Source organism: Mesocricetus auratus, unplaced genomic scaffold (genome assembly GCF_017639785.1).
Source record: "Mesocricetus auratus isolate SY011 unplaced genomic scaffold, BCM_Maur_2.0 Super-Scaffold_100006, whole genome shotgun sequence".
Taxonomy (NCBI): domain Eukaryota; kingdom Metazoa; phylum Chordata; class Mammalia; order Rodentia; family Cricetidae; genus Mesocricetus; species Mesocricetus auratus.
In genome coordinates this window covers 65,241,509-65,268,664 of record NW_024429190.1, presented here as the reverse complement: position 1 = coordinate 65,268,664, position 27,156 = coordinate 65,241,509, and the positions used below count along the sequence as shown (strand labels likewise).

The 27,156-nt window shown below is 36.1% G+C and overlaps 1 protein-coding gene and 1 long non-coding RNA gene across 3 annotated transcripts; one reads left to right on the top strand and one right to left on the bottom strand.

The window, feature by feature from the left end:
- LOC121140868 lies at positions 1–25,197 on the top strand. 2 transcript variants are annotated; one of them, XR_005877815.1, is made up of 5 exons: positions 1–107; positions 1,375–1,438; positions 13,774–14,021; positions 19,037–19,107; positions 25,096–25,197. It is a non-coding gene; the product is annotated as an uncharacterized LOC121140868 (long non-coding RNA). The 2 variants fall into 2 exon arrangements; XR_005877816.1 differs by lacking the exon at positions 1–107 and adding an exon at positions 139–240.
- Positions 9,972–17,857, bottom strand: Csn3 (casein kappa). Its single transcript, XM_040747354.1, has 6 exons — positions 17,742–17,857; positions 15,486–15,547; positions 15,032–15,061; positions 13,455–13,487; positions 11,964–12,450; positions 9,972–10,138 (listed from the first exon to the last, which is right to left on the bottom strand). The coding sequence occupies exons 2-5, from the start codon at positions 15,540–15,542 to the stop codon at positions 11,998–12,000; spliced, it is 573 nt and encodes a 190-aa protein (XP_040603288.1). The 5' UTR covers positions 15,543–15,547; positions 17,742–17,857; the 3' UTR covers positions 9,972–10,138; positions 11,964–11,997.
- Positions 25,198–27,156: the final 1,959 nt, after the last annotated feature.

The following is a 27,156-nucleotide window of genomic DNA, read 5'->3' as shown; positions in this document are numbered from 1 at the left end:
GGCTCTTAGAGAGGCATCCAGGTTGCATAGGACAGATCTTCCCGTTCTGGCTGTTCCCGCCTGCCACCTTAGACTATTGCTGTCCCTTGAACTCCACAGTGTGCTTTGTATGTATCTGTAAATTTGCTTTCTTCCTCAGAATCTTTAAAAACTGGGAGAACCTGGCCTCCTCATGTGGATGTATGTTCTGTGTAATGAACGCATTAACATTTGGGGAAAAAGAACTTTTAAGGAAATTTTGTAAGTTTTGCAATTAAATAGAAAAATTAGACTATTAGGTTACAAGACAATTTGTACTGATAATTTAATAGTTTTATTACATGTATAAAACAAAATTGGACTTGGAGAAATTAAACTTGGATCTATTTTCAAAATCAGACTGAAGTTTTGCTACTGTATATGAAACTTTTAGTTACTTATTACTGTTTGCCTTGTGAATTGAGTAAAGGTGTTTACATTCTGAGTAACAGTAAACAAAGTAGCAATGAGGCTATTATAACAAGACACTTGGGTCTGTGGATATGAAAGGTAATATTTTGCCCATAGTCTAATGTAATCAAAAGTAACTTCATTAGAAATAAATTGTGAATAATTAATTTTTTAAAGAAAATATTTCATTCTATTCAGTAAAAGTCTGATACTAGCTCTAAAATGTGAAAATAAATTTTCTATGAAATAAGGAAGAAGAGAAAAAATATAAGAGTAGGACGTCTCAATGACATTGTTGCATATTGTTGAGGTGTATATTGTTGAAGGATAGTTGAATCTATAGATTTTAATTCCAGCACTCAGGAGGTAGAGACAGGTAGATATCTGTGTATTTTGACCAGCCTAGTTTACACAGTGAGCTATAAGATAGCCATGGCTGCCCGCAGAGGGACTGTGTCTCAAAAAACAAATAACGCTAGTGAGTTACGCATAATTAAGATGAAAACCCAAAGAAAATTATTTAATGAGTCTCTCAAAGATATTAAAATATAAAATATAGTGCTTAAACGTGAGGGTCCAGTTTCAGCAAAGCAAATAATCTGGTTCTGGAAACTATTTGAATAATTTGTTTGCATCCTTATGGACTGAGTGGAAATCTATTTATTGCTCTTAATAATGGTAACAATGAGCTAAATGTAGTGATACCAATTTCTATCTTGACCCACACAATTCCTAGCAGCAGAATTTGACAATAGTAGTTTGACATTAGATTAGGGGACATTTCTTTGTTGTCTACCATGGAATAGTTTGCCCACGTTTCTAGATGCTGTGTGTGTGTGTGTGTGTGTGTGTGTGTGTGTGTGTGAGTGAGTGTGTGATTCCTCAACTTAATAAGTTAATTTAACTCCTATGTATTTCATTTTTCTATGGTTGGATAAAACCTAGGTTGGAAGAAAACAAGTGTGTGGATGGGATTGCTCCAGGTTGACCTGGCAAAGGTAGCAACAGGGTAAGTAAATAGATATTTCTTGAAGAAAAGAATTTCCCTTTGCAGTTATTCTTCTTGTAAATCTTTACTTGTCCATAGTAGAATGTGAAAATTTACTGCTGTTGTTAAAATTTATTCTGTAATTTGTATGTCTTTGCTCTTTTTTTTTGAAAAACCTTATCAGTGAAAAGTATCATTTTGCAACCATACTTATTGAAAAGCAATTGTTATAACATATTCAATGGTTTTAACATGTTAATGATATCTATTTCTGCTTTAATACACTTTCTTATTATTTTCATAGAATTGATACTCATTGTATGAGACCATCAAAATATTAAAATAAAAACTTGTCTAGTCTTTAAATATATTTACAATAGCTTTAATTCAAGAAATTTAGTTGTTCTTGCTCTTATTTGAAATTGAATATCAGAATTATTTGCTCTTGCTTTAGAGATTTGGGCATACAATTCTTAACTATATAAAGCTTCCTTTGTATGACTGAAATTACATTCAACATCATTTACCACTTTGACGTGTAAACATATCTTTAGTCACTAGCCAGGACAGATGATGAACATTGTGCGCTGAGGAAGTGATGGTGTAGGCATTTATCATTGTTTTTGAATTTTTATCACAGTAAGAGATTGTAAAATGGGAGACTATTTTCCTGGGAATTAAATCTTTGTTTAAATCCTGCCCCTTGGCAGCTCTTTGACTTCATTTAATTTTATATTTAAAAATTCGTTAACAGTGTCTCAATTCAGAATTAGGATATTATTGGGTTTAAGTGAGAAAGCCTTATTAATACGTGCAATGTATTGCTAAGTAGTTTGTAAAAGTGGTTAACAACTTAAAGGCTAATTTAAGTATTGAAAGGCATTAACTGCTTACCTATTGATTTGTATGGAAGATGTTCATGTAACTTTACATTTTATATTTCCAGAATTTGTAAATTCCATTTTCCTGCTTACTAAAGATATTTAGCAATAATTTTGGGTTCTGGTCTTAGCACTAACAATATATCACTTAATAACCATGCTAATAGAAAACCGAATGGCAGGGAGTGACCTTGTTTTTTCTGGACTCCCTTAAGCACATTCATATTTCAATTATGAACTTTATTACTGGCTTACGTTGGATTGTCAGTGATATGATCGACATGCCAGTAACACAACAATACACAATGCTACCTCTTCATGAGGTTTGAGGTCATCAGGTTCAAACCAGAAAGGCCACGTGCACTACAGAGTGTCACATTGATCCGGCTTGCACAGTGATTTGTTTTCTTCCCAGAAGTTTTCCATTTGCTTAAGCACAATGATCTCTACATGCCCTGCTGTGACATTTAAAATCATTGCTTTTTTAGATAAGGGGACATAGCCAAGAAGGGATGAATGGTTCCTTGTTCTATGACATCAGAAAAAAATAGTGTTCAGTTTAATAGCCTTCTGAGAGAAGCATCTTGTTCTTTGGTTTTGCCTTTCTCTACGTACTGAATCTTCCTCTTGGAATCTGAATGACTGATAATGTTTGAGGGAAACAGGGGCCACATGTTAGTGTGTTTTCTTACCCCTTTAACTCTTCCCTAATGTGAACACCAACATTCTCTTTTAACTAAAGAGAAAATTTGGTTCAAATTGCTAAAATGACAGATAAGGTTTTATTGAGAAGCTTCTAAAATGTAGGGTGCCCAGAGCTTGATATTTGACCCTCACTGAAAGGTGGTTAGTGGGCTTGAAAGTCATCTTACCAAGGGTTACATCTACAGTTACTGGCTTTGTCCAGTCCTACACCCTCCACTGTTTGCTTGACCTTTCTGTTAAGTTACCGAATAAGCATCTCAAAAATACAATATTCTTAAATGGAACTCTTGATATTCCTTTCCCTAAAATCACTAGCTGCAGCTTTTCCCAGTAGGTTTTTCTTTGTCTAAAATCTTTAATCATTCTGACTCCCACCCTTTATACTCAGTTGATAAACAGGGAAGTCTTTTAAAAACCTCCAGTATCCTCTTTTACAACTTTCTCATGCAAACTGTCATCCTTCACATGGACTATTTTAATGGCCCTTGCTATTCTCTTCTGTACCAAACCTCATAAAAGGGTGTCAATCACTTCATTTCCTACATTTGACACTCTCCCTTTATGATTTTTCCAGTAATAGCCTTCTTGTGACTTCTAAAATTTTAGAAATATAGTATTTCTAATAAGTAATTAGGTTTGTTTATCTTAAAATCACACGACTATTACTAGTCAATTTAATTTCTAAGCCCAATTCTCAATTTTCAGATAATATGGAAAATAGAACCATTTATTTTGAAGATTGTTGTCAATATCTCCAAGCTTTTAGACTGCCTCCTTTGCTAGTTAATAATTTATACTCAAAATTTTAGAAAAGGACTGCTATTTCTAGACTCTCTATAATTTTCTATCTTGCCTACCTTATCACAAATCCCATTTTTCTCTTTATTCATTGGCAGTGTTATCCTTTACTTATATCCAGTTAACTGAATTTCTCAAAAAAATTCTATGGTCACCTTACTTAAAAATAGGTTTGGTGTTATTTTCTTTTAATTTTGTGTACTTGTGTGTGTTTGTGTCCAGGGGTACCAGCATGTGTGTGGGGGTGCCCATTGAAGATAGAATAGGGTCTTGGATACTCGGGAGCCAGAGTTACTTGCAGCTGTGAGCCACCCAGCGTTGGTGCTGTGAACTGACTTGGGCCTCTGGTAGAGCATTCATACCTACTGAACTTGTCTATTTATTCTGGCTTTAGTTTTAGGTTCATTGGTGCTGACCTCTTTATTGAAAATGTGAATGATAGTGTTATTTTTTGGGGAAATTTGACTCATTCTCAAATATATACATAATATATATGTGTATATAGATAATTATATATAATTATATTATTATATGATTACATATCTCTATCTATCTAAATCATAAAGGGAGACTAGAAAATGTAGGTCATGAAGTAGTTGGACTTAAAATCACATCATATCCTTGGTATGAGGATTGATAGGGCAGAGACCAACCAAAGGGCCATAACATGTTTTCAAGGAATGCTGTGACTTATTGGACTCAGCCTGGTTTACATACTTTGTTGAAGTAACTTAACTAACTTAACTGACTGTTAGTGAACATGGCTGTTATTGTAATAGGTAGAACATATTAAAAATCATCATTAAAATTAATAGAATTTCCCAAACATGGCATGTTGGGGAACCCCATAGAAATAGCTGACTTGAGCAAGTGGGAGCTCACAGACTCCAGACTGACACCTGGGGAATCTGCAGAAGATTGAGCCAGGCCTACTGAACCTGGGTGTCAGTTGGGGCGCTTGAGCTGTCTATGGGGCCACTGGCAGTGGAACAAGTATTTAACTCTAGTGTATGAACTGGATTTTTGGAGTCCATTCACTACGGAGGGATACTCTCTTGGCCTCGATACATGGGGGAGGGACTTGGTCCTGCCCCAAATGATGTGACAGACTTTGATGATCCCCCATGGGAAGCCTAACCCTCTCTGAATAGTGGATAGGGCATGGAATAGGGAGATGGTAGGGGGAGTAGGAGAGTTGGGGGGAGAGGAAACTGGGATTGGCATGCAAAATAAGATTGTTTTAAATTTAAATTTTAATAAAAAATTTTAAAACTCACTTGAGGGCCTATTTCTAGCTATTTACACATGATAGATTTTATTAAGTATATATGTTTTACATGTTGGCTCACCTGCTTTGCATAGAACTTCATGATCATGATAGAGAAAACTTAGAAAACAAAAAAGTACTAAAATTTGTAAAACTATCAATTGTGTATATAAACTTGATATTTCCTTAAAGTGGAATATGTTAACTGGCTACATTTACTTTAGTTATGATTATAGATGTCTTTCACACCTAAAATTTTATATAAGCTTATATAACTTATGTTGCACCTTTACTTTATAAAACATAATTTAAATGACAGGCTCCTACCTATTTTTTAGTTATTATAGGTTCTAATTTCTCATTAATTGTGTTAAAGCCCTTCTCTATGAGTGTTCTATTTTCTTACTTGTTACCTTATCATGATCATCATGTATTATTTATAATGTCACTCTGATTTTCTGTGTTAAAGTAACTGCATTATCATGGGTTGATTTGTCAATCAGGGCGGCCTGAAACCTTCACAGCAATTGGAACCTCAGAACCAGGCATCCATCTTTATGCTCAAAATTGCCTAAAGAGGGAGCTCTTGGACTTAGGACTGTCTCATGGGAAACAAAAACTATTAAGTTAGTAAAGTGGAATGCAAATTAAGTAACTAACTGTATGCTTCAAATCAGGAAGTGTAGAAAGTGAAAATTCTACTTTTTCTTCAAACACTACCCTTTCACAATACTTTCCCTGCTAAATATTGACCTGGCTTCTCAGTCTATAAAACGTTTTTGTGTTGATTCATTAGTTCCAGGGATAATAAGATGTGTTTTCCCTTCTTTGTGAACTCCATTAGGCCATAAAAATTATCTGTATACTGTCTTTTGTGTCACAAATAATATAGCAACTCTCACAAATATCACAGATGCTCACAATGAATGTTGAAGTGACTGTATCAACTTAGTATATTCGATCAGCCTGAAAGTCAAGTAAATATTATATTATTGAACAATATTTTCAGTTAATGAATCCTGAAATATATAAGAACAATCTCCCAAAATCTATAAGAAATTTGTGAAATATGCATGACAATATGGTGCAGGTAGAAATCCATGGCTAAACTTTTATAATTCTTTGGGCCTATATTACAATATTCTCCAAGTGTCTAAGAGAAGAGAAACCCTCTCTATTAGTGGGGATTAATTTCATAATACGAATCCAGATTATTAGGTAAAACAGTCAGGTACATTGTGCAATTTCCGAGTACTATTATCAGTGCCCATTCTGAAGCATTTTGTTTAGGAATAGTGGCACTTGAGATAAGCAAGTAACAGTTTATGATTCCAGTTTTACATCACATTCATATCCAGAGGCAGAGCCATAATATTCAGGGTTGTAGATATGCTCTTTGATGTCAGTAATATAATTATCAGGATCAACATCAACAGGGGTATGAGTGGCAGTGGTGAAATTATGGGCAGAAAATGTTATTTGTTCTAGTACTTAGAATAGAAGTGGTCACCCCTTGAGTAACTCTCATGGTTTTGAGAACTTCTATGTGGTTGCAAATTCAGATTTACCCTGAAATTAATGATAGTGACTGTGGGGCTGGCTCTGGAAGCAGCTTTGGTGGTATCTTAGAGGTTGCATTATTTCTATTAGTCATGAATTTAACTATATAGAATAGGTGTCAAGTACTGGATGATAGGTATGTCAGTTACTAGTTGTGCTGTCCTCAAAAGTGATGACTGGTGCCTTTCCTGGCAATAGTGGTATCAGAGGCAGGGTGATGGCTTGAGATATAGGAAAGATGTCTAAGATGGATGAATATGATCGCCCACTGTAATCCCAGTGTTCTGAAGGTGGAGATAAGGAATTTCTTTATTGAGCTTGGTACCTAGACTAATTAAATTGGCCATTTTCCTTAATATATAACAAGGATATCAAAGAAGACACCAAATATCAAGTTTTGACTTCCACAGACATACACACACACTAAATATATTTGTATATGTACACACACACACACCATACACACATTTGCTAAAGAAATACTCATGAAGTGTTGTGTACGAAAGATTGAAACATTCTATCCTGCAGGGAATATCCTTAAGAGAGCAAGGAAACAACTCAAAACAGCTTCAGGAAGTCCCTGACCAGGCTCATACCTCCCACTCTCTCAACCTGTTGAGCTGTCTGAAGGCTGTGCAGTACGCTCCTGATTCCCAGCTTTTGAGAACTTCCACCCTTGATGGGATAGGCTTTGATGATGCAACTGTCTTTGATTAATTTCTGCTTCTGTAAATAACCTCTCATTCATATTCCTATAAGAAACCTCAATAAAACTCATGGGTTCACTTAGATGGGCTTTGGTGGGTCTTATGACAGCCAACCCCCATGTGGGAGTTTATCTCTTATTGTGGCTTGAGTTTTATTTCCACAATGATTAGGGATATTGATCACTTTTATGTCTTTGGAGTAAATTCTATTTACAGTATTTTCCCATTTTGTACTGGGTGATAATTCATTTTTTCAGATAGTGAGTTTTCTGAGTTCTTTATGTGTTTTGAACATCAACCTCTTATCGGATTCATCGGTTGCAGATATTTTCTCCAATCTGTAGCTGTCTTTCGTTTTGGATTGACTGACATGATTGGCTCATATTTATGAGATCATATCAAGAAAACATGCATTGTTTACCTCTTACAAAGTAAGCTTTTACAACAACTTTACTGTTGGAGTTTTCAGTTTCAGTTTCATGCTGTAGTAACAGAGCTTTGGAGAAAATCCAAAAAATTGTTGCCAAGGACAATGTCAAGGAGTTTTGCCTCTGGAAATTCAGAAATGCTGTGGACTTAAGTCTCAGTTTAAGTCTTTTATACATTCTGTGCTGCCTTTGGTAAATGAAGTGAGATACATGCTCAGTGTCATTCCTTTACACCCATCCTAGAAAGATAGGTGAAGAGGCACTCCTTTTCCTATGGTGTCTGCCTGATGCCCTTTTGAAAACTGAGTAGACATGTGACATGTTTAGGTTTATCCCTGCTTTTTGTTTATTCTGTTACATTGGATTATGCATCTTTTAAGGAATATGGACCTTCAAGCAATTATATGGACTCAGATCTCAAAACTATTTGTGGAAATTTAACTTCATTTCCATTATTTCCTAACAACAAAATAAAAGGCAGTCTAAAGGGACATAGATCATTCGATAACATGGCTCAGGCAGGCCTTGCCCTTCTCCCCCATTCCCTCTGTCTTTCTAAAAACCATTAGATTACATTACTAAAGCTAGCCACTATTCCATTATTTGTCCACTCCCTCCCTCCACAGGAGGTTGACATCCAAGGTCCAGCTATCAAAATATTGAGGCTCAGCAACCAGAAGTCCCCTTTGGCTCATCTAATTATCATGACCATTTAAAATTAAACAACTCATCCTAACACAGGGTTTCCTTCTTTGCCTTTATAAATGGCCATTTGCCTATGTGTCACATCTCTCTCCTCTCTATCCAGAGGCAGTTCTTTGTCCCTCTGGGACAAATACCCCTTCCTCCCTTCCTTTGTCCCCTTCCCCTTTTCCCTTGTCCCCTATCTCCTGTATTTGTTTCTTATTCCTTGTCCTTTGTTCCTCTGTGGCAAATAAATCTCTTATTGTTCTGAGAACTTGATCTTGGGGTATCTTGTGCTGAATACTGGTCCCTTCATAAGTCACCATGGATCACACCACATTTGTGAAATTATAGCTTTGGACTGGGTTAGTAACCAGTAATTACTTCCCTAGGCAATTCATGTTTCCCTGGTATGATGTCATAAATATAAACTAATAATTTAAGTGACCTGCTGATTTTCCTTGTAATTAAAAAGTGTATATATGCATAGTTCATGTGAATATGTGTGCAGAAATCTGAGTATAATAATCTCAGGTATCATTCCTTGGAATTTCACTTGCCTCTTTTGAGACAGAGTTTCCCGTGGTCTGACAAACACCAATTAAGCTAAACATTCTGGCTTGTGAGTTCCAGTGATATTTCTGTTTGTGCTGCGAGTGCTTAGATTAATAGTTGCTACCACTTTGTCTGACATTTTACATAGGTTTTCGGAATTGAACTCAGGTCCATATGCTTGCACAGCAAGCACATTGCTGACTAGCCATTGGCTTAGTACTATTTGTTTAAGGGAAATCCTATGTTATATTTTAAATCTCTGATTATGCACCAACCATTTTTAGACAGAAGATCTGAAATCCTAAAGCTTCCTGGTAGTGTATGTGTGTGTGTGTGTGTGTGTGTGTGTGTGTGTGTGTGTGTGTGTATTTGACCACAAACTTTTGGATGAATTATGTGTGAGACTAGCTTTGCATTAGTAGATTCTCCATAAAGTCCTGGAATTTTGTGATTAGCTGTGCTTGTAGTTGTGCTTGCCTGCAGCATGCCTGTGCTCTGGGGCATTTAATAGTCACAGGAGTCACTTTGTGGTTCTCTGGATTGCAACACTGACTTAGATCTTCTCTGGTCCCAGTACCATACTTCAAATATTCCAGTGCATCCCTAGGTGGTAGCTCTTAATGCCAGGTCAAGGACCACAGTGATCTTTGCCCATAGGTGAACTGTATATCCAAAAATTACACTAAAATCTGTAGTGCTCCCTGGGGCATTGCAATAGACTCCACTTCTGACATTCAGTTATTGACTGGTGAGATGGCTCAGTGAGTAAAGGCACATTCTGCCTAGCCTGACATTTGAGTTCAGTTCCTGGGCCTTAGATGGTGAAATGAGAACACTGATGCTTGAAAGTTGTTTTCTGCTCTCTACATCCATGCTGTGGCATTCAATTGCAACACACACAAAAACACACACACACACACACACCACATACACACACACACACACACAAAATGTTTAAAAAGATATTAGTTGCATTTCGTTGACTTTATTCTGCATGAATCAAAAAAATAAACTGTAGCCTCAATGTAAAATGTAAGGAAAGAAAAAAAAGATCTGAATCTGTGAAAATTGCATTTTCTCTTGAATGATGGCAGACAAATGTCTGAAGGAGAGTTCCAAGTTTGTTTCTGTAGGACCTGTAAAAAATAGATAGTTTGGGAATTCTGTGTATAGAATGCTAACAGTTTTCAGATGTGAGGTTTTCTTTAGCTCCTAAGAGTTCTTTAACCTATATCCAAGGAATTTATCAACTTAAGTGTTTCAATTCAAATATATAAAATTGATTTGTAGTGTGCCTCACAACTCATCTAAGTTCTACACAAAGACGCTATCCTTTACCAAAGTTTCTTTATACATGATGCATAGTGATTTTAATTCAGGACTCTAGAATCATTGGTTATGAACAAATATGCTATTGAACAATGATTACTTCATTAAAAGTATAACCATGAAATGATGTGGGATCAATAAAATATATAATTCCATGTTAAATGATAATTATTTACATCCTGTTTCTTACTTTATTTTCCAAACTCTCTATGTTGACTATTTCCCTAGTGTTTCATCCCATTTCTTAGCACAAATTATTAAATAACAACTCAAAACTACAATTTATACCTATGCAGTCACAGGAGTATTCTGTTTCTTTTAAATTAGTCCATATGGAAACATGGTGTAGTATTAGAGGCCCAGATTTGAAACTGAGCAGACTCTCAGTTGGTACAGTGTACCCACATTTCTGCCTGAGGTGTGAGCTCAAAGTTATGATAAAATGAAAATCCAGAGAAAATGATAACCAGTCTCAGGTTATGCTGAAAAGGCAGATTCTCCTTCTGGCCTGTAGCATTCCCTCATATAACAGAACCTTGCATGATATCTGAGACCATAGAACATACACCCAGCTTTATAGATAAAGAAGTCTGTTGCAACAAAACTCAGCATTCATACTTTTCTCTCCAAAGAATTTCATCCTCTGGGAGTTTGTAAAAATACCACCAATAGCTATCATTATTTAACTTCTTCGATTTTCCCAATCATTTTAGACTTTAGTTATCTATTTGCCCAAATAATTAATAGTATTTTGTCTTATGTTGAATATTCTGAAAACATCCATTTAATTAATATGCATGTATTTGAAAAGTTAGGTATTTTGCTTCTTTCACAGTTTATTTAAAAAATAATAGTGAGGCTGGACTTCATAGATCTTTGTAGGAGTTAGGGCTGAAGTAAAGAACTTCATGAAAAATACACAATTTCCTTTGCCCTATTAATACAAAAGCTAGAGAGAGAACAGTACTATTACAGATTTATTTTTCTTTCTCTCTCTCCTCTTACTTTCTTATATTTTTCTCTCTATACAGGGAATTGAACCTAGGGCCTCATACATGCTATACAACAACTTTACAATGAATTGTATTCTCAGTCCTTTTACTCCGTTTTTAAATTTTGAGACGAGATCTTGCTAAAGTTTCTCAGGTTTGACTATTGTCTGTGTAGACTAGGCTGGTCTTGAACTTGTGATCTTGCAGCCTCAATTTCCCTAGTATCTGAGATTATAGGCCCAACACTACCTGTGGCTCCTGTATACAACATGATGGGAGAAATTTCACTTTGGTAGCTTTAGACCCCCCAAACTGAGAGTGTACAACGTATTTCACTTCACTGTTTATGTAAGTATGGATGAAACAAAATTAACAGATTAAAGTAGAATTGTAACTTTCAGGATAATGTTTAATAAAAGTACAAGTTTTCTTCGTTTTGTAATAAGAGACTGTTACCATTTCTTATTGAAGCAAAGACCAATTTGTCAGTGCTATAGTTATCCCAAATTATAATTCTAGCTAGCTGTTTTGCTTTCTCCTTTAACATAATTTATCCACTTTCACTAGTTTAGAATTTGTGATTGTACAAATAAGTCATTGCTTGCTTTCTGAATTGTTCGTTTTATTTTTGTTTACTTACGTTTATTGTCTTCTTTGATGGTCCCTTGGTGGTTTTACACTGCAGGTGAAGATATTGGGACTGTGGCAGTCTCAGGGTTATTGACGGACACAGTGGGTGCTTCTGGATTGGCCACTGTAGTTATCACTTGTTCAGTGACAGGAATTATTGTAGATTCAACAGGAGCAATGGTATTGATGGTTGGGTTGGCCACACTGTCTTCATTTTCATTTGTAGGAATGGCAAGAAAGGTTGGGCTTGGAATGGGCTGAGGTACCTCAGCGGGCTGGGGGAAATTTGGCCTTGGTTCCCATTGGGAGATTTTGGGTAGTGATCTAAGCAGAAGTAGCTTTATAATACATAGGTAATGTGCATATGGGGTGACAGCTACAGATGGCGTATATTGGCAGTAATTAGGCTCATAATGAGGATTGCTGTTCAGCACATAATGAACTGGTGTATGCAGGACTTTCTTCTGATCATACAGTATTTCAAGCTTTTTGTGGCACTGCAGAAAGGGAAAATTGTGCAGAGAAGTTCTAATTGTAAATCACAATGCAAAGAAAACTTTAGCAGATTTTGAAATGTTGTGGATTTTATGTTGAGCAAAAGAGTATTGAAAGTATGGGATCCTACATTATTATTTTTTAAATCAGATTTGTGTATACACATTTCCTATTCCATGTATGATTTTGATGTTGTGAAACATTACTTGTAACAATAAAAAAATAATGTTTGTTTAATTGCAGCACCTAGAACAGTCTCATAGATAACTTTACCCATTAGATGCAAACACACACAAGGTTCACAGACACATATGGATGTATTCTAACCTCATACATGACAATTGTTCAAAAATGTTTTCAGCCCTAGAAATAACATATTTTTAGCAGAAAAACAAAAAACATGGGAAGGATTTTCAATTTAAAGTTTGGATTTAAAAATTTTTGTTTAATTTTCTCCACTAAGGACTTTTCTGATTTTATTTATTTCTGCCAACCATGTGCAGTTACAAAATTTTTGTATGGCAATATTAATGAACCAGCAAAGTCTTGCTGCACAGCAACTTTTCCTATAAAAAGAAACAGCTAATGTATTCCTCCAACCACATTTTGCAACAAATGAAGACATCAATACCAGCAAATGGGATGATTTAAAGGCAAGACCTTTTCTCCAACTGAACTTTACAGAGTGGACAGACAGACAATAAGTTCTACTGGTGTTCTTTTTCCTTTAAGTATTCCACATGGAAAATTGCCTTATAAGCCAAGCGAACATTCAATTGAGCCCTCCCAACATGGGCTAGTGAAAGAAACCAAGGCTGCCAGGCAAAATCCAGTTTGGTTCATATTATCTCTTGTTTAAGTGTGTTTTCACTTATCAAAAGGTACCAGCCGATTCTGTGGAGATCACACAGAATATATTAGAGTTTTAATCAGAAGATATCCCTCTTTAGAGACTATTATTTACATAAATTATATTTCAGTCATAAATAATTGAAAACAGACTTACAGCCAGTTGTTCTTGACCTTGCTCCTCTGCATTCTGAAGAGTTAGAGAAAAATAATGAGAAATAACAAGGGAGAAAAATCAAAGCAGAGACTCTTTTTTTTAGTTTGTTTTCCATTTCCATTAGAGACAAGATGAATATTATACTGATTTTTATATTGATATAAGTATTTAATTGACAAATAAAAGAAAGTATCACATTGCAATTTTCATTTGCTTTTGACAGCTCATAAGTTGAATGGTAAAATCTATAAACTTCTTTCCATTTGAATTATTTCTTCATGTTCTTGTGACCTGAAGCCTTTGCGAATCTATCTTCCAGACAGGATGTGGCTTTTGTACTCTGGAAGTCTCAGAAGCTATGACAGTCTACATAATACCTGCACAAGATGCGGCCTGTCCAAATTCTATCATGAGCACGGAGGTGGCTCACAACACTCCCTGTCCCCGAGGACCTGTTGGTAGTTAATTGTTGCTGGGAGAGGAAGTAGCATTTTTGAAGTCCAGAGTGTGAACCATTACACAATTGAACCTCCTTGGAAAGGCATGTCTTCAGTGGCATAGCCACTGGTAAGTTCCCCACACTCACGTAAATGATCTTTTACACATACCTCTGTGAGTGATCTTAATTATGTTTTGTTTACACGTATAAAATTTTAAGAATAAGAAAAGTTAAGTTTAAAAAAGTGATACGAAGTAGAAGAAGGACTTTTTGAGAAGAGGAAGCAAATCAGTAGGAGTGACAAGAGGGTAAATGAAGTCAAGTGTGACCAAGTACATTTCACATAGGTATGTCAATGTCATAAAGAAGAACATTATTATGTATAGTTAATATTTACTAATTAAAATCCTTAATAAGGAAATTAGGAAGGGGAGTTTGTTATAAAGTAGGCTCAATAATTCAAGAATTGCTATAGAGCAGGAAGGGATTCATCTTATGACTTAAACTTACTTCCTATTACTCAAAGAGAAAAACCCAAGTTCTTAACATGCAATTGACAGCAAAAAAAAACAATAACATAATTTCAACAAGTCAATGAACGTAACTAAATGCTAAACTCAAGGTAAAATTTTAAAGGTAATTTTTACCCCAAGAATTGACTCAAAAGTATTGTTAAGCAGACAACTGTCTACATTTAGTAATTTAATCAAATGCTTTGTACTCTAAAAGTTTTATAATCTTAATAAGAAGGCACACACTATTCTCTAGGTTGCCCCACCCCTACCGCCACTTTGGCTGCTGGCAGATGCATTTCTTGGAATAGCAAAATGAGTGTGAAAACAAAGCATAAACATAGTCTAAACTACAGTGAAAATTAGTTAGAAAGTTAAAGGAAACAGATCCTTTTACATGGTTAACTTTTAAACATAAAATAGAATTCCATGTCTACCAGACATAGAACTAATTATGGATATGGGTACCTCGGAAGGGCTTGGCTAGGCCACATAGTAAAAAAGAATGACACAAAGTTAGCAATGTGGGTTCTAAAATGTCTGAAGTTCTTTTAAACTTGTTGAAACATTTAAGTGTTTATTTAGTTTTAGAGTTCATGTCTCTAATGGAGATAATAATAACTTACTGTGGGATCTGGGCTTTGCACCTCAGCAGCCTGAAGAGATACAGAAAGAGAAATCATGAGAAATAATTTAAGTATTTAAAGTCTTTAAACATCTAGATCCTAAGAAGGCTGGAGGATGGGAGGGACAGAATTTCATCAAAAGGATTTCTGATCCTGGAATAAGATTTGTATACTTACTGCTTATGAATTATATTTATAGCATTTCTAATTTAAAAACAGATTACTATAGTAAATGAACTTGGAAGGTTTTCTATGAACAATGCAGTATGTATTATGGCAACCAAATGGATATCTGGAAAAATATTTATTTTTAAGATACATGTAAACACAGAAAAACTATTAACCAACTGTAACACTCCTTGAAATGCCTCTATTTTGATATTCGTATCATTGGAACTCTTATATAAGATTTATTGAACATCTTACACACAAAATTTAGTCGAAGTTAGCTTACCAAAAAGGGCAGAGTTAATGCCAGAATATTCACAACTATGATAAAATTCCTCATCATTGCACCTACAAATAAATTTAAAAAATTAAATTAAGACTCGTTGGCTAACAAACTTGAAGTGATTGTATGTAATGCTTTCCTAAGGGGAGAAAAGAAAAAAACCTCTGAATTTATAGGTACATTTAGTCAGTGCAGGGAACCTATTTTCTCAAAAGTAGAGAAACAGCAAACTTGAAGCAAAATTAGTTTCAAGGTAATTTTTGATTATTAATGAAGTTATCATTAAAATGTAATTATCTGTTCATTTGATACAAATCTACTGAGAATAAGTGCTCTGCCAAACATTGAGATTATGAAAGTAGAGGTAGTCTTTGGCAATGAACAGCATGGGGTCTTAAGGATGAGTGAATTATGATACACAGAAACCACAGAATGAGCGGGAATGTCACAAAGGTGGGCTGCTATCAGCAGAAATCTTCATTTCAGATAATCATCAGAGTCTGTGAGGCAAGACTTGCTCAAAAGTATTTGCTAGAGAGAGAAACATTTTAAAGAAGGGTAAACTTTGAGAACACCCATAGACATTTTGACTGAAGTGATACAGAAGCTAAAATTAGAAAGTCTAAAACCTAAAAGTAAAGACTTAAGTGCTCTGTGTTAAAGAATGAGGCATGGTTCTGTGAACAGGAAATAGTTCAGTGTGATGAGCGGACCCAGTTTGAACCTAGGCTCTACCTTGCCTGTGTAACTGTGAGTATATAATTTCCTCTTTCTAGGCCTTACCTTTGCTATCTGTAAAAACAGGATTTTTTTGTTTTTGTTTTTGTTTTTTCGAGACATGGTTTCTCTGTATTGCTTTGGAGGCTGTCCTGGAACTAGCTCTTGTAGACCAGGCTGGCCTCAAACTCACAGAGATCTGCCTGCCTCTGCCTCCTGAGTGCTAGGATTAAAGGAGTGAGTCACCAATGCCCGGCTAAAACAGTCATTTCTAACATTTTGTGATCATTGATTAATATATCAGACATGGGGTAGACCTGCTGGGAAACAGCATTTGTCATAATCTAATTTACTTTTCTAGTAACATAAGTGACATGATCAATTTCACTGCTTTAATAAGACATATAGATATGGCAATCTTAATGACTTTGAGCTATTTACAGAAATCAGTTAGTCGTTTTCTAAGAGAGTCACAATGCCTGTCTGCTCATTTAATTTTAATAGTTCTTAGCTAATAACACTTCAGACTTCTAATATGTTACCATATATTGTATTTTTGCATGGAATCCACTGTGTCTTACTGAAGTTATAATTCTTGCTATACTTGTGTAAACTTGAGTTATGGAAAAGCTTTTATAAGAGTCACAGAATCAAGACTCGGATTGCCCCACCCCATAGGAGGGAAAAGGAAGGAATATGTGACCCCATTTGCCTCTCCTGTAGTCAGCCTCAGGGGATTATAAAGGTCATTTGCTAAACTGACTTTAGCCTCACCTCTAAGAGATCGCTGAATAGCAAATATCTCATGTGTAATCAAGTTTGGACAACCTAAGGAAAATGTTTCCTTGAGTGGATAGAGTTCCTTATTAAATTCCTTGCTTTCAAGTTACCTTTTCATACTATCACCTGAAAAATAATATTTCTTTATTAAAATTCCTTAGATGAGATTAGACTTATGTATTTAACATTAAATCATAAGATCTCCTTTCAGTACAAAGGTAAGACTCAACCATATGTACCAGCTACATACTGGTAAGTGCTTTGGTTTGTCTCCATCACTTGCTAAGGAGACATCATTTGTGAAATTAATGGGTTAATTCAGCTTTGAAAGACATGATTTAATACACTATAACAAAATTAAATGTAATAGTTACACTATAATAAAATGAATTGTGAGTTTTAAGTAGCAGTAAGATTTAGAATAATCTGAATAATTATTATAGTTTCAGTTTCATGCAAAATTAGCCCTCTCTATTTGCCTACAGGAGTAGTAGGCGTCTTATAAACATCTTTATTAGAATTCACAGTGTCTTGTATAATTTGACGGTACCCAACCTGAGCTTAAAGACAAAGTACAGATTAAAATTTTTGTTCATAACACTATCTAAAATCTGATATCTAATCTAGAAATTAATATTGAAATTATAGTTAGGTGTATTTAAGCTTAGTAATCAAGGCTAAAGGAAGACAGTGTGATTCCAAAATAACCTGGGTGGCATCCCAGTATCTCCATCAGTGCCCTGGGCAGTTGAGGACCATTACCTTCACCCGGAGTCAACTCTTGCTTGGCAGTAGGTCTTTCTTGGCCCCTTTGCTGCAGAGAAGACCCGAGATAAATAACTGAGACTAATTATGGGGTATTAGTACCAGCAGTCATATTCTATTTCCCTCCTACTTTTCACCCAATAAGGTGATGAAAAAAAGGAAAGATTTTATGTCAACAGGGTCATTCACAGGTCAGTCCTAGTCAGGGCACTGCAGAGCAGGAAATAGGGCTGTTAGTCATAAGGATGGAGAAAAAAAACAAAGACAAACAAAACTAATTCCTTAAAGAATGAATGCTTTGTGCTTTACAAAATTATAGGAAAATGTATAAGAATATAGGGGTCTCTGTAGAGGATCAGTATTTATCCCTAATACATGAATGGACTTTGTGAGCCCACTCCACATAGAGAGATAATCTCTCAGCCTAGACACAGATATGACAGACTTTGAAGATCCCCCATGGAAGGCCTCACCCTCCCTGGGAGCAGAAAAGGCATGGGATAAGGGGTCAGTGGGGCACAGGGGAGGAGGGAAGGGAGAGGAAACTGGGATTGACATGTAAAACAAGTTTATTTCTAATTTAAATGAAATGGAAAAAAGAATATACTTACTGCATTCCTTATCTACTCATTTCATTTAATTGAACTGAAAGCTTTTGCTAAAATAGCCACCATTATTTTTCACATTTTAAGTGGTTTTACTTGGAGAACTTTGATTTCAAGTGTCTTTTTATTTAGTATGGTTCATATTGGTTATTTTGCTTCCAATTTTACAGCTCTTTACTTTTAAAAATAAAAAATTAAGAATCTTAACTATGCTGCCTTTTGTAGAATAAATTCATGCATAAGACATTTTTATCACTATGCAGGCTGATCATTTGCATTTTGGGTTCAGCATGTATTTCTCACAATACTCATGGCTCAAACCCTGAAGCACACTGCTGGATTCATTATTTTATGTGAAAAGCCTTGTTTTATGGACTTTTAACGTGCTGGGAATAATCATTCTGTTCTAAAGACAGATCATTCTAATTTGGAGCTTGGGATGTAAAGCTGCCAATGTTGTTACTATTTTGGTAAAATGTAGGTAGACAAGTATTTTGCCTAAATAATCCAGGAAAGGATATTTTGCTTTTTCTGTGTTTTTTTGGTAGTAATGCTAATAGTGACTTCACTTTCTGAAGACCTCATCAGATGAAGGTCTTTTGCCAGAATCAATGAAGAATTGCCAGAAAGGAAACAAGAAATAATATCAGCATTGTAGAATTTTCACGTATTTCTGTCTGTTTCAAGGAACTATCATATGACCTAGAAAGTTGGAAGCATTGTTCTGATCCCTAGAATACTTGTGCAGCCTGTACACAGTAAGTCTGGACATTCTATTTCTTAGAAGTTGATTTCTGTTATTCAGGGTGTTGTCTGTGAAATACTACCAGGCTGTCTATGTACTGTTTATTTTGGATATCAAGGGACGAGTGATTAAAGTGGATGTTTATGGTCTCAAATTCTGTCAATCCTCAAATTCTGAAGGTGTCTTATTCTACTCTGTCATTTCTCAGCCATAAATTAAGAATAATATTAGTTTTAAGCTGTTTTGGTATTTGGTTCAAAAATACCAAAGATTCAGACATTTTTTGAAAATTATCACTTCAATAGGGGACTTAGTGTCAAGAAAACCTCTACAGAAGAGCTTTTGTGCAGTGGATTAACCACCAGCTTCAAATGCTAATCCACCCAAGGAAGGGCCTTGAAAACCTGGGCCTTATATTCTGATCCACATGCATTATTCAGGTTATGTTTCAGGCATTTGTACAAAATGTTAACTGAGTAAACCAGTCACTTCTACTGTTCTGGAGTGCAAGTCTAACATTTCTTTAAATGCTATTGGCATTCAGGCATTGGACATTCCTGTCAAAGGCAATCTGGGTCTGAGGAACTTTGAGTGATCTCTACTGGGTTTTGAGTTGAATTAAATAAACTCAAATGTGTATGTATAGAGATGTTCTAGTGTTTTGCAAAGAAAAGTAAAAAGAATATAAAACTTTCACACCTGTAATACTCCAAGGACAGTTACACATTCCTGAGTAAGTCCCCAATTATAGATATTTATTAGTTTGAAACAAATTCACCACTCTTGGTCATGTGATATCCAATTTGGAATACAAAACCAACTTGTATTATGAGAAGATAGCCATGAGGCTTCTTAGTCCACGTTTAACATTCTTCTGTCTGGGTACTGATAATGAATATCCAATTGTTCACTCAGTGGGCCTGGGTAGGAGGCTGCTATGAGGATCATATTTCGAGTAAAAAACAATTTGAAATAAGTGGAAAGATAACTATTTACTCACAGGCACTCTTGTTGGAATACTTTACTAGTGTTTTCTTTTTTATCACTTTATTTTTATTGTAAAACAATCTTTTCTCATTTTACATACCAATCCCATTTGCCATTCCCTCTCTGCTCCTACTCTCCCCATCTTCCCTCTATCCACTCCTCAGAGTGGGGAGTCCATGGGGAGTCAAGGAAGCCAAACACATCTCTTTGAGGCTGGCCCAACAGACCCCCTCCTTTCTAGGCTCAGAAAGGTATCTTTCCAAAGAGAATGGACTTCAAATAACCACCTCAAGCACTAGGGAAAAATCCTGGTCCCACTGCAGTAACCCCACAGACTTCCCAAGCCAACAACTGTCACCCACATTCAGAGGGCCTAGTTTGTCCTGTGCAGGTTTCCCTGCTGTCAGTTCAGAGTCACTGAGCTCCCAGCTAGTCTTTTCTTTTTACTTTTAATATCTACTGTAATTATTCTTTCTTTATTCATGTTCATATGAATGTAGTTTTACTTCCTGTTTTTAATCTGACTTCTCAGCAATGATCTTAAAAACTATTGTGTTCTCCAAGTACGATGTGTCAGGCAACAGTTGCAGTATAAAGGACTCTTTCAGATTTCTATTGCACATTATTTATTTATTTATTTTTGGTTTTTCGAGGCAGGATTTCTCTGTGGCTTTGGAGGCTGTCCTTGGACTAGCTCTTTAAACCAGGCTGGTCTCGAACTCACAGAGATCTGCCTGCTTCTGCCTCCTGAGTTCTGGGATTCAAGGTGTGTGCCACCACTGCCACCGGGCTCTATTCTTATTACATCTGAATGGCTCGCATTTTAGTATAAAAATTTTTATGCTTCGGAGACTTTCATTGTATCATAAAAAATAAGGGTAAGATTCTCATGGAAATTGAATTTCTAAGACTGAAGTACAAGATAAAATTTTCTCTCTTGCAGTTGATTCTCTTACACAGTTAGCACACACATAGTTCTTATTAAAAGAAGACACTAAGGGATAGAATAGAATGACTATCTGACTATAGAGAATATATAGAGAAATGGTTCTCAACATGTGGGTCATGACCCTTTTGGGGGTTGGATGACAGGGGTCACATATCAGATATTTACATTATGATTCATAACAGTAGTAGATTTACAGTTATGAAATAGTAATGGAAATACTTTTATGGTTGGTGGTCACTACAACATGAGAAACTGGAAGGTGTCAGCATTAGGAAGGTTGAGAACCACTGGTCTAAGGAGAGTCTTAGAGACTGTGAGCAGACACTCCACTGTAGTGGCATCTTGTTTTTACCAGTCCTGGTTTAAAGGAATCCACACTTCATGTCTCTTGGAGTTCAGTGAGTGTGATCGTTACCTTGGTGTTAATGTACTTCTGAGTTGATGCTTTAGTGATCAGAGCTCTAGATCTCTGGAGTCATCAAAAAGGCACAGACAAAAAGGAAGGGGTAAGACAAGTTTTAATTTCTACAATGCATTACTTTTCTAATATGGTCAAGGCCTTACTTCAATAGCTGTCCATTCTTTTAATGACTTCAAATGCACACATCAGTGATCACGGTACATTCAAATCTGACACTAGTTACCAGATCTTCTGACACAGCTCCTAGCACCTTGGCACTCCGTGTTTTTCTTTTGCTGTGATGCTTTATTCCAACTTTCCCTTATAAATCGCCAGGTGTTCTCAAATTTTCTCTTAGTTTCTTTTATTTTCCTCGACTTTATGAAAGATTTCACAGAGTCTTTCTGAGCCCACCCTTGCTCTATTTTTTCTTTCCCTGACCTTTGTGACATTTTGGTTAACTCCCTTCTTTCCTCTTATCTTTTTCTTTTTTCTTTTTTTTTTTTTGGTTTCTTGAGACAGGGTTTCTCTGTATTGTTTTGGAGGCTTTCCTGTTCTTTGTATTGTTTTGGAGGCTGTCCTGGAACTCGCTCTGTAGACCAGGCTGTCCTGGAACTCACAGAGATCCACCTGCCTCTGCCTCCTGAGTGCTGGGATTAAAGGCATGCACCACCAACGCCTGGCTTCCTCTTACCTTAACTACTATCAGTGCTGCTTACTTGATTGGTCTCCTGGTCAGATGTCGAGCATCTATAAATACATATAATATATACATATAATATCCCCATTGATGTGAAATAGACTCCAGGCTGCAGGAACAAAGTAGTGTCATCTTCATTCACTTCTAACTACTAAGCTAGTCTTTTATGATGTCTTTTCTGCTTCACTAAACTGTACTTTGATATTCCCAAGTGACTTGAGAGTAAAATCCAGGGTTTTCAATTTTGACACTTCTCTCCATTAGAAGAACTTTAAGCCTCAAATAGTGACAGCTTCCGGATCTACAACTGTGTTCTAATATCACCTTTCCCCCTTTGTTCCAACCACTTGTGTTTTATGCCTAGACAAGCCCAGTGGTACCCCATCTCTTCTACACTTACACTATCATCCTTCAGTAATTCTTCACAAATTTATGTAAAAGCAGTTTTGAATATAACATATCTGAGACCTTTCTTGTTTGCAATCTTTCAGTGTCTTTCTGTGATACTTTAGAATGCTCCCCCACTACACACACACACCTTACCTATAACTGCTGGGTTCTGAGTGATTTTTATCCCAGTTCCCTTTGTTACTCTTCCTCTCTTTGTAGTAGCTTGGATGTCGTTTTGTTTTCTGGAACTCACTAGTGTGTCTTTGCTCCTGCTCTAGGTCTGTCTCAATTTTATTCCCTAAATTCAGTTCAATGGCTCCCTCTTCAGAGAGTCTCAGTTGTTTTCATTAGTCATTAACCTAAACTACAGTCCATGCAGCTCCTTAAGTGAAACTCAGGCCCTAGCTGTGTGACACTCCTTGTACTTATTTTCAATCATCAACCTATTCAATCATACAACACTATTGTTGTATAAAATCATTATACCCTCCTTGAGAAGTGGATGGGGAGGTGGGATGGGGCAATGTGGGGTAATGGGAGGACAGAAGGGAGAGGGAGCTTGAATTTCTATGCAGAATAAGATTGTTTTTAATTTAAATAAAATTAATTTTAAAAATGCATCCATAAAAATTCATTAGTTCAAAACAGTACAGCTTATGGGTAAATCATCTTCATTATAATCCACAGAAAAAATGCCCAGTAAAAAGAAATATTTCCATGAGATAATCACATTACATGAAGGGCAGTAAGAATCTCCCTATGCCCATTCACACCATGCCAGATACCAGAGCAAGATGACAGCAGGAAACATACAAATGCACAGCAGAAGCAAAAGGCCTTTCTGGGATCTGTGGTCTCAGAACCTTGCCTGTCTGAGATTTATCCATTGGGCCTCACCTCCTGGGAGTTGACCCTGGACTTCAATTGCCATCTGCTGCTCCTCTGACAGGTCCACTGGCAAAAGTGTGTAATGATTGTATGTTGCATATTAAGGGCTGGTAGACAACTTTGTGAGGCAAAGTGCTTTCCATGTGTTATGTTTTGACAGAAAATGACCTCCATATTTTATATATTTGAATACTCATTCTGCAGTTGGTGTAACTGCTTGGAAAGGATTAGGAAGTGTGGCCTTGTTAGTGGATCTGTGTCACTGGGGGTAGTCTTTGAGATTTAAAAGTCTATACTGTTCCCAGTTTGCTCTCTTTCTGCCCTGTGCTTGTGACTTAGATGTAACTTCCTAGCTACTTTTCCAGCACCAGACCTGCATGCCTGCTGCCACACTCCCTGCTAGGATGGTCATGGACTCACGTCCTGAAAGCGTGAGCAAGCCCCCAATCAAATACTTTTTCTCTTATAAGTTGTCATGGTCACGATGTTTCTTCATAGCAATAGAAAATACCATGTAAGCTAATGAACATTGGGTTTGATAACCAGAGCTAACATAAAACAAAACAAAACAGGCATGGTGGCCTGTGCTTGTAATCTCAATGTTGGGAGGGTAGAGGCACATGGATTCATGGGGTTTATTGGATAGCCATCCTAGTTTAACTAGCAAGCACCAGGCCAATGAGAAGTCATGTGTCCAAAAGTAAGGTGGATGGTACATCAAGGAACAACATTTGAGGTTGAACTTGACTTCTACACATGTATATGTGTACATGCATAGACACTTGCCTGGGTACAAATACACACAAGTGTATATTAAAATATTTTAAGTTTCATGTTTCATTTTGTTTTAATATATACATTATTTTGACAAGTGAACAGAGTATCAAACTGTTTTTTATATTCATGTCTCTTTCCCCAGATATAAGTTATTGCAGCTTTCAGACCTTGTTGGAGAAGTTTCTTTGTGTTATGAATGGTGGTTAGTACAGAAACTCAAAATTGGTCAAAATTCTAAGGATAAGTGTCTGTGTAGTGCTCAACCCCAAATGGACTTCTATATCATATTCCTTACCCAAGGCTCTGTGGAAATAGTGGGAGAGATGGTAGAAAGATTGCAAGAGTCAGAGGTTGAGAAAACCCGGAACCATCAGTTTCTTCTCTACCTGACAGGACTGCTGCACTCACGAGCTCATTGCAGCTCTGGTTGCCTGCATAAGACCTGTACAATATCAAGTCACTCAGTATTCCAGCATGAAGTGGCAGGGGCTCACAAAGTCTTCCCTCCACACTAAAATGTTATGGACAGGCGATGGTGTCTGGGAGAAAGAGAGTCAATGTTTCTTAAAGGTCTGGCTCTAGTGGATGGTAATATACCCAAGAGTTTATGAACAACACAAATTGAACTTGGTGGGTTATTAAAAAATGAGAAGGAGATGGGGATCTGGGAGAAGTGAGGAGGAGTGTGTTGAGGATGGCTATGATCAAAATACATTGCATACATGTATAAAGTTCTCAAAAATTAGTAAAATGTTACATTTTATTAATGTAACAAATTAAAATGAAAATTTAAAAAGTCATGTAAAAGTGTTAGAGACGTATACAGTCCCCTTTTGCACTTAGTAAAAAGACTCCTAAATAGACCATAGCATATGCTATTTCAATTGCGTTTATTTTTCTCTTTTAACAGGAACATTGATCCTTCAAGGAAGTGGCTCACATCCAATTTCAAAGTAGCCTGAAATAAATGGTATATATATAATTATTAATCCAAATGTGTCATTCTCTGCGGAACTTGTAAAATACATTTACATATACTTACACATTGTATTTTTAGCGTATCTGTATATAGCGTAATGTATATAGTTCAAGAGTTGGAAAACATTCAGTCCATGAATGCTGAGTAGGAAATGCCTTTCCATAAGTGTGTATACACATGCATTAGATACATACATTATAATATATATATACATATATATATATATGTACATACATTATACAATGAGAAGCTTTTGGAACTCTAAAATAATCTTATGGGCCTGTGTTTAGTCTTCAGTATAACCTATACTTTTCCAATTCATCTAGGACTTGCAGACTCACCATTTCGATTCTGGTATGTTGAGATGACAGTATATCTATTTTAAGTGGAAGACTGTGGGTTTCATTTTTAATGTTATACATGGAATAATGTTTTGTGGTTTAGCATTAAAAACCTTGTTATTTTTCTAAGGAGTAGGATGAACCTTCCTCTAGGGATGCAGACTGTAAGTTCATCCAGTCTGAGCTTTATATTAAGATTTTGCTTTCTCTAGTCCTTTGCTTCAGTCCCAAGTGAAAAATTGTTTGTATTAATAGAAAATGTTCAAACAAAAATAAGATAACGGGCTTGTCTTATTGTGTCAAAACAAATGAGGACTTAATAAATTGCTGTTATTGGATCTTAAGGGGTCATAATATGTATCTCTATTATTGGTACCAGTGATATCTACCTGAGAAAAGTGCTGAAATATATGGGATCCTAATAGCTGGGAAGAGTGTAATATCTGTTTTCATGAAGTGATGTATTCACACCCACAAATAGAAAGTAGAACAACCAAAGTGACTGTATTACTAATACTCACCACTTTTTTCATCTTAGAAATTAGACCTTTCTCTCATATATTTTGAATCAGGAGACGGAGTTGCGTAGTGAGAGAAGGCATTGACAGGAGGAAAGTCCCGTGGATTGCCTTGATTTCGGAATGGTCGGGATATGCCAAATGGATAAAAGTTTGGGGGACAATAAATCACTGAAAATGATTCATCGCTGTCACTGGCCTGTTGATAAAAAGAAAGGCCTTGCTTGATGCAGCTCTTTTCCAAGTGGGTTTTCCTTATTAAGGAGAAAGCTTAAGAGCCTAAATTACTTATAGTTTTTATTTGTAGAATTATCAGAACTTGATTATCTCCTTTTAGAAAATTAGAGATAACTGTATCCCCAAATCTTAGATTCAATGTAAATTATTCTAATAATTGTAAGACAATGATGGGAGGTGAAGGTGCCTGCGCGCGCGCACACACACACACACACACACACACACACACACATATATATACATATATACATATATATATATATATATTTGCCTCAAATGAACATTCATCAAATCACATGTTGGAAACCATCTCTCCTTCTGGATCTCTTCCCCTCATTTTATCCTATATTATGGTCATGTCAAGGACCCCAATATCTCAGACTCATGGGAATGGCAAATCAGGGTCAGGCTCAGAAGAATTGCTAGGCCTTCCCATAGCCCACCTATTAAATGCATATGGTTAGTGGAAACCAGTGTGTGCAGAAAATTACCAAGCAGAGCTTCCTTCTCTTGAATGACTGTAACCCAAGAGTGTTCCCACACAGAAACCTCCTGCTGACATTAGCTAACCATGTCCTCTTTGTTCTTGATGTATATGATAGAGTGCTGAGTTTCTAGACTGCTGCTGGGATATATGCATCGGAGCACATCACCTACTTCATATCAATTTATATATATATATATATATATCGGTCATTTCTTCATTCCCAGGTTAATCCTTAAGTCATGCAAATTAAAGCAAATTCTTTATTTCTAACCCCCTTTGGGTCATGCTATTCAGTTAACAAGATTTCATATATATATATATATAACATATATATGTTATATAAATATACATACAAACACATATATACATATACTTTTTGCATCTTTAAAATTTTTTTCTTGAATGTTTT